This window comes from Panicum virgatum, chromosome 5K (assembly GCF_016808335.1).
Source record: "Panicum virgatum strain AP13 chromosome 5K, P.virgatum_v5, whole genome shotgun sequence".
In the NCBI taxonomy this organism is placed as follows: Eukaryota; Viridiplantae; Streptophyta; class Magnoliopsida; order Poales; family Poaceae; genus Panicum; species Panicum virgatum.
The window spans coordinates 12,468,053-12,476,358 of NC_053140.1; the positions used below are offsets into that span (position 1 = coordinate 12,468,053).

At 45.2% G+C, this 8,306-nt stretch overlaps 1 protein-coding gene across 5 annotated transcripts; it reads left to right on the forward strand.

The window, feature by feature from the left end:
- The first annotated feature begins 1,068 nt into the window (after positions 1-1,068).
- Positions 1,069-5,412, forward strand: LOC120706394 (serine/threonine-protein kinase PBL27-like). Of its 5 annotated transcripts, none has more exons than XM_039991031.1 (6): positions 1,069-1,359; positions 1,858-1,914; positions 2,124-2,332; positions 2,536-2,725; positions 3,304-3,695; positions 4,491-5,412. In XM_039991031.1, exons 1-6 carry the CDS (start codon positions 1,263-1,265, stop codon positions 4,974-4,976), a joined length of 1,431 nt encoding a protein of 476 aa, XP_039846965.1. In that variant the 5' UTR covers positions 1,069-1,262; the 3' UTR covers positions 4,977-5,412. The 5 variants fall into 5 exon arrangements, with proteins under 5 accessions (XP_039846965.1, XP_039846966.1, XP_039846967.1 ...); XM_039991032.1 differs by having other exon boundaries at positions 2,145-2,332; XM_039991033.1 differs by lacking the exon at positions 1,858-1,914 and having other exon boundaries at positions 1,071-1,359.
- The last annotated feature ends 2,894 nt before the right edge of the window (positions 5,413-8,306 follow it).

Below are 8,306 nucleotides of genomic sequence, written 5' to 3' on the forward strand. Positions count from 1 at the left end.
TGTCGTGCCACATGCACTGGCGCGACAGCGGCTATCCGTTGCCCCAGCGCAGGTGGCGCGGCCAAACGAGCTATGCCCTACAAATAAAATCCAACACGGGTTAAATTTAAAATATTATTAAAAAAGGTTAAAAATAATGAGCCTAATTAGACTATAATTATACAGTAAAGTTACAGTAAACATGTGTTAATAACGGATTAATTAGTTTTAATAAATTTGTCTCGTAGTTTAAAGACGAGTTTTGTAATTAGTCTATGTTTAATACTTTAAATATACAAAAAATTTATTTCAAAAACTTTTACACGGTGCATCCAAACAAATATTTTGATTTCCTTTCGGTGTGCCACAAGCCATGTTGCATAATGCTTTGTCTTTATTACTACGTTAAGTAACCCGTTCAAAAGGAAGAAAAAAACAACCACGAGCAGTCGCAATTACCTCTCACTTGTTCAAAAGATTAACTCTTTTTTACTCTGCTAATCATATTAGGTAGTGATGAGATGACCGGACCTTTTGATATAAAAAAGTACTAGTGACCGCAAAATGGCCTGTTCACAATTTTTTAACCGAACTGTCCGTAATTACGGGCCAGTAATGACCCCATACTCAAGAAATTATGTAAAAAATATTTTATAAACTTTTGCAAAATTGCAAGTGAAAGTGAAAATCCATATTTATTCATATAATGAAGTGACGAAATCACTTTAATCCAACACAGTAATAAGTTTTTTCTATTACAATTTTGACATCCTTTTTTCTAAACGTTGCGTCAAAATTTTGTGGCCAGGCGAGGCCGGTGTTGGCTTAAAGTTTTTTGGAGCTCGGCCGGTCGGTATTTGAACGAGTTTTTGACAATTGCCATTGCGTCCGTACCAGTTTTCTTACGAATAACCAACTCCAGAGGGATGTGAGTGCAATTTGTCCTGCAAATTGAATTAATTAACCGTTAGCACTGCAATTAGTGACTCCCCGACATCCCCATCGATGCTGACTTTTGCGTTTTTCATCCCCACAGTTTTTCTTTTTCTAATTTCTTTCTCCCGTGAGAGCAGACTTTTTGGGCGCACGCCGTTATCCTTCCATCTCCTTTTCCCTCTCCTTCTGGACGGACCTGGAAAAACTGATCCGGTTTTTTGCCAGCTGCAGCAGTCCTCGATTGATATCCCGGCGACCCAACGCCTCCTCCCGGTGCGGGTAGGGACTGGGGGTTTCGCTTCTTATCTCCTCCTGCCGGAGGCGCTGAGTCAGTCCGGTGATGAGAGATGGGGTTCTTGGCTTGCCTGTGCCGGTGTCCTCAGGAGGAGGATGACGAGGAGAAGGAAGGGGAGCAGCTGAAGATCAATCACCAAGTCGCCTCAGGTGATGGATGGCGCGCATGGCTCCCTTTCTTGTGTTTTCGTTTCGTTTATTGGTGCTTTTGTTCTGGTCCCGCCTTGTTCTTGATATGCAAGGCCCTGCTACTCTTGTAGCATCCGCCTTGTGGAGCTGAACATGCTATTGATATCAGAGGCGCGTTTAGTTCTGCGGTAGAAAATAAGATGAAGTCTTACGATTTGCGAACTCGATAGAGTTCTGCACGGTAATCCAATTTGGTTGTTTACTAGTAATTTACGGGGGTGAAGAATTATAACAATCAAGAACTTTTTTTTTATTCTTTCTGAATAGCAAGTCTATTTTTCTTGCCGTAGTCAGCCTCATGAAAATCCCTTAAGTAGCACCCAAAGTCCCACTATTAGAAAACTGTTTTATGTTTCTTCGTGTCATCTCCTTTTTTTACTCTTTTTTTAATGTCTACAGCGTGTTTTTTAAAAAAAGAAACAGAGACACTTACATGGTTTAATTACAATCGAAGAACAGACTGTCTATCTAAGAATACAGACGAAGAACAGACTGTCTATCTAGGAAGAAATAAAGGTACAATGAAAAGAGAGATCACACTTGATTATGAAAGGAAAATAGTGTTAACATGATTGTATAAAAAGCAGGGAAGAACTGTAAGAAAATTGTTGTTATTCTTGTTTAATGTTTCCTGCTTATCTTGTCTTTTTTTTCCTTCTCACAATGTATCCTTGTTCTATTGATGACATTGGATTTATCTTTAACTTTAAATGGGTCATTGACAGTGGGTTATTCAAAATCTTCAGAAAGTTGCCCGCTGAACACTGGGAGCATTGTACATATAGAAGGAACCCAACCAATCAGTAGACATGATGAAGTAATCATCTTCCCGTTACATCAGCTTGCTGATGCTACTAAAAACTTCAGGGAGGATTGTCTTTTGGGGCGAGGAGGCTTTGGCTGTGTGTACAAGGCTACTCTTAGTGATGGGCAGGTCTGTGTTTGCTAGTCATGTTTCTCATTGATCTAGTTATGCTGCAAGAGACAACAGTCTGGCAACAAGATTCCATTGCATACTCGATGATGCTAATGTGAATATTTCATTTTGCTGATGGCAATGTGAAATCTTGAAAGTATGGTAATCTAGTTTGTACTTTATTTATGTCTAATGCCGCTTCAGAATTTGCTACATGGCAGGTTGTTGCAGTCAAACGACTTGATCTAAATGGGCTTCAGGGGAACAGAGAATTCCTTGTGGAGGTTCTCATGCTCAATCTCCTGCATCATCCTAATCTAGTCAATTTGTTTGGATACTGCATTGATGGTGATCAGCGTTTGCTTGTCTATGAGTATATGCCACTCGGATCTCTAGAAGACCATTTGCATGGTTAGTTTCTTTGGTTTATATTGGAAATGAATAATATCATCAGCACTGGGGCAACTTAGAAGTTTTCTACTCCTAGGTGCCATTTGTCGTAATGTCAGAACACTGTTAATATAAAAGCATTGGGTATTTCGTAGATTGTAGGACCTTTCAGTATCATGCCCAGCATCATTTTTTTCCCTTTAAACATATTTACGTACTCCAATATGGCCAGATGAACTTTTATAGTATACGGGAATTCTCCACTATTCAACTGTCTGCTCTTATCACAAATTAGGAGAGAGAAGCAGAAATGTAGACTTAGTCAAACATGGTAAGATGAATGGTTCTAGTTTACAGAATGCTACCTAACTAGAGTTTACCCTAACCAATACATTGAATAAAATTTTTAAGGCATTGGCTTTGACTTCTTAAGGATTCAAGTGCCCCTGATATGTCATTTACCTTTAAGTCTATGTTGTTGGTTTCTTGCTTCTAAGCGTTTCTTTACTGCCCATTGTATTACATGTATTTCCTTCTCATTTTTTGCTCTTACTTACTGGACACGCCATTAAAAAAATTAACATTGATACTTTCAACAGATCTTGCACCGGATCAAGAACCACTAGATTGGAAAACAAGGATGAAGATAGCTGCTGGTGCAGCTGCTGGTTTGGAATACCTGCATGATAAGGCACATCCTCCAGTCATTTACCGAGATATTAAACCATCAAACATTCTTCTTGGTGAAGAGTATCATGCAAAGCTGTCTGACTTTGGACTTGCTAAGCTTGGTCCGGTTGGCGATAAGACTCATGTAACAACCCGTGTTATGGGGACACATGGTTATTGTGCTCCTGAATACGCGTCAACCGGACAGCTAACAATTAAGTCCGACATCTATAGTTTTGGTGTCGTGTTCCTTGAGCTAATTACAGGGCGAAGACCACATGATAGCAATCGGCCTCCTGAGGAACAAGACTTAGTTGCATGGGTATGTTTTAACCCGTTTTAAAATGCAGTCAAGTGGTCCATGGCCATTTTTGTATAAAGAAAACTAAAACACAAATTAATACTCTTTGTTTTTATTTACATGTGTTAGGTTTGTCCTAAGTCAAACTTGGAAAACTTTGACCAAATTTATAGAAAGAAATAATAACATTTATAATACCAAATTTATTTCATTGAATCCATCATGACATATGGGTTGATAGCGCATATGTTGGATAATGTAGTTGTTACAATATTTTTCTATAGACTTGGTCAAAGTTAGTCAAGTGTGACTTAGAACAAACCTAATACGACATGTAAATAAAAACGGAGGGAGTATGTGTCAAAGACAAATTATTGAGTAATAGCAAATGCTTTAAAATATATAATAACATGCTGTTATTGTTAGATTTTTCTCTCGATATTTCAGCTATGTTTAATATTTCCTATTTTCATTTCTATATAACAATAAATAAGAATTTAACAGCATGTGTGTTAGGATTGGCGATATCTTCAACTTTCAAGTATACTGATTTTGAGAGAAAAAAACTTGAGTACATTATTTGGATACTTTTCCGGCTGTATTTAAAATAGTCTTCTATTTCTATGTGTCTTAATACCCTAGAATTGAACATCTTTTTTGTTTTCCAGAATTTTTTAAATTTTCAAACACAGGTATTACATAGAACACATTAGTAGTGAAGTTATTCTGTTGCTTGAATTATACATGCTTCCCTTATTTTCTATTTTGCTGGCACAATTTAAATTAACCTTGAGGTTATTTTCGATCTGTCTACAGGCCCGCCCATTGTTTAGAGATCAAAGGAAATTTCCCAAGATGGTTGATCCTTTGTTGCATGGCCGTTTTCCAAGGAGGGGTTTATATCAGGCGTTGGCTATTGCAGCCATGTGTTTACAGGAGAAAGCTAAAAACCGACCTCCCATTAGGGAAGTTGCTGCTGCTCTCTCTTATTTAGCCTCACAAACATATGATAGGAATAACACTGCTCGTCGTAACCGTGCTGGGCCTTCGACATCAAAGGTTTTGGATGATCAAATGAACCACGGCAACAAATTGCCTAGCCAACAAGAAGTTGATGTGCCAATTCATTCTCAGATGAATCATATCATACCGGAAGTGAAGGAAACTTCCTGGAGTGGTTCACATCGTGCAGGAAGGGGCAGAGTTGCTCCAAATGGTATTGATAGGGAGCGTGCACTTGCAGATGCTAACGTATGGGCTGAGGCTTGGAGGCGCCAAGAGATGACAAGCAAAATGCGCTAGCAATCAGAATCAGACTGGGACCTCTGAAGTAGTTTTGACATATCATGATAAATATACTTACTTCACATACATTTTGAAAGAAAACCATGGACTACATAAAGGGTTGTTAGAAGAGGATAAGGAATAATAGCAATGGAATTGCAGAACTTCACCAGTGTGAGTGCTTCGAAGATTTCACCGGTGGAGTCTAATGTATCCAGACTTATCTTATTGCATACATGGATTTTATAGATAAATATTGCATAGATACAATTGTTGGGGAAGTGTGTACATGTAACAACCCCATATAGACATTGTAGAATATGCAACCTTTCTGTAGTTCAGCATTTTTGGATGCATAATATAGGATCGGCATATTAAAATGGTATGTGTTAGAGCATATATATTTTTGGATGATTCATGTTGAAGCTTTGCTATTTCCAGTTGTTGCCACTTTCAGATTCTGCACGTCGCTTGTATTTTTCAAGTGCAATCTGAATTTTTAAAGGTTTATAAGAATTTTAATGGAAACGATATGACGAATGGTGCTATCCTAACCACAGTTAATGGCGCTACCATTAAGCAAATTTTGTTTTGAGTAGTACCCAGTGCCACTGCACAATATAGGTTGGTGTGAAGCTTCAATTGTTTATGACTTAATGATCATAGTCACCAAGTTCTCCGGTCAATAGGGTCATGAATCTTTTCTTGTCATATAAAAATATTGAGAAATCGGTGCTTCTAATTTTGACACCGACTTCTGAGGAGCAGTACCAAAGTAGTGTGTGACCACTTTTTTTGCGTACCCTATACTCACATTATACAATAAGATCTTCGCCTAGACAATAGTACGGGAGACCAACTCTGTCGTGGTGCTGCAAACCACAGCCGGGTGGCGGAAGGCATCCGCCTAAGCCCAGAGGGTGTGTACTCAGGGGTTAGCTAGTCCTAGTTCGATCTCGCTCAAGAACACGATGAACACAGCGGGATTTGAGTTGTTCGGGCCGCCGGAGCGTAATACCCTACGTCCACTATGTGTTGTATTGCCTTGCCTCGAGAGAGTTCGCGAGAGCTTGTGTGTGTCTGGAGAGCCTGTTCGGCCTGTTGTGTACAGCGAGCGCCTCCCTTTTATATCTCAAGGGGGCGCGTACATGGCTGTTGGGGCCCCGACAGGTGGGCCTAACGATGCAGTACAAGATAATGTACTGTTCATAATTATGGCGTCGCAGGCGAAGGAGATCCCTCTCCTGGATTCCATTGCCTGCTCCCGGAATCCTCCGTCCGGCGTGTCCAGGCGCTGTCTTGTCGGAGCGGCGCCAAACATAGCTAGCGGCGTTGCCTGCCACGTAGCTGAACGGGCCGCGTAGCTTGCGGCGTAGGAGGCATGATGGAAAAGTGCCGTGCCGTCGTATCCAATTAATGCGGCAGACGGGCTCTGCGCGGGTGCGGCACAGGCGGCTACACTATGTACCTTGGTAATACGCGGTGCACAGTGAGGCCTGACAAAGGCTGTCCCGCGTGCCGCGGCGACAGAGCACGCCTCAACCATCTGCATTAAATGCGGTGGGTGCGCGAGTCTTCCAGCGGAAGACTTGCGCACGAGTCCACGCCCGTGCCTCTGGGTCACGTGGCGGCTCCGGACCCCCACGCGGTAAGGGAGGTCTGGATGGACGCAGAAGGTCCCGGACCCCTATAGGGGGTCCGAGGCCTCGACTGTCAGCTCGGAGTTTTCCTTAGGGAAATGTGGCGTCTCCGGACCCATCCCCAGGCGGAGGACGGGTCCGGGGCCATTGGCTTGGTGAGGAAATAGCCTGACCCGTGGGGCCTGGCTACTCCGTCCTTTGCGCGCAGTTACGGATAACTACGCGGGTCCTGATTTGCCGCAGTAAGAGTGGGTATCCCTATTACAGGGTACCGACAGTGGCCCCCGGGCCCACCTTGGTGGAGGTACGAACCCGCAGGTGGGGCCACTACTGAGATTTGGCTCTGCATAGCTTGAAGCTTCTTACTGCAGGGGCCTTGACCGGCTTTGACCATCCGTCGGGTTGTTTGCTGCCTCATCACATCGCAACGGCTTACTGACTCATGGCCCCCACGCACAGTGGTTCACCTCGTCACGCACGCGACGCTCGGCATTGTTGCGGCCGGAGTAAACGGTACATTTACCACCGGCGCAGTTCCCGAAAAGCTCGGCCACGCCAGCGCTTAATACGCGCACGTCAGCTCAGTTTCCGCCTCGCTTCGCGCGTGGGCGACGGTTCAGATCCCGCCTTTTCACACCCTTGTTGGTTACCCGCCCTCCCTAACAGATGGGCCTGGGCCCCCTTGTCAGGGACTGGGCGGTTAACACTAGGTGCGGGCGTCGCTTGGGTTCCAGCGACGGTTCCGGGGCGCGCCAGTTGAGTCAGACTTTATAACGGGGCGAACCGTATACCGCGGTTACTTTCCCGCATTCGCCTTCTTCCTTCCAACCTTTGCGCCCATTTGCCTTCGAGCTTTCCTTGCCCCTTGCTCCCCCACGCAGGCTGCTCCTCACCTCCACAGAGAGATGGCATCCCTTGCTCATCCCCGCCGTTTCCAGTCCGAGGAGGAGTTGAACACGGTGTGCCGCCTGCTTGGGTGGAGTGCTCAGGAGACCGGCTGGGGGGTCCAAGCAGGCTCGGTTCCCCTTGGCAACCTCCGCGCCGGGGAGTTTGTGCTATTCACCTCGCACATCTCCACCGGCGTGGGGCTGCCAATCTCTTCGTTCCTGCTACTGCTGCTGGAAGACTTCGGCCTCCAACTTCAGCACCTGACGCCCCACTCCCTCCTCCTGACGTTCATCTTCGTGCATTTGTGCGAGATGTTCGTGGGAGTGCGGCCCTGCGTCATCCTCTTCCGCTACTTCTTCGTCCTGGTGAAGTCCGGAAGGAGCAAGGACGAAGTGGGGGGTACTACTTCCAGATGAGGAGTGACCTGCCGACGCCTTACATTCCCGGCCTTACTGGCGGGAAGTGGGAGGAGTGGCGCAGGGATTGGGTGATCGCCACCACCGAAGCCAACGAGCGCCTCGCCCTGCCGACCGAGGGAACTGCCACCGACCGTGGATCCTGGAGGGCCAAGCCGTCCTTGCAGCCGGAATTCGACTCTGTGCTAGGCAAGATCAGGTCGCTGGCGGAGAGCGGCCTCACCTCGTAGCACGTGCTCGGAGATTTCCTGAAGCGCCGGATCGCCCCCCTGAAGCAGCGCCCGCGCCCCGCTTGGAGCTTCACCGGCCTCAACGACTGCAGCAGGACCCACCGCGGAGAGGGGAGCGACCTGACTCAGGAAGCCTTGGAGGTCCTGGTGCGGGCTGTGACGGGGGACGCCTTC

Excerpts from the sequence above, each read along its gene's own strand:
- LOC120706394 (XM_039991031.1), top strand. The coding sequence starts at position 1,263 with ATGGGGTTCTTGGCTTGCCTGTGCCGGTGTCCTCAGGAGGAGGATGAC. Across the intron at positions 1,915-2,123 it reads CTATCTAGGAAGAAATAAAG|TGGGTTATTCAAAATCTTCA; the intron begins GTACAATGAAAA and ends GGTCATTGACAG. Across the intron at positions 3,696-4,490 it reads AACAAGACTTAGTTGCATGG|GCCCGCCCATTGTTTAGAGA; the intron begins GTATGTTTTAAC and ends ATCTGTCTACAG.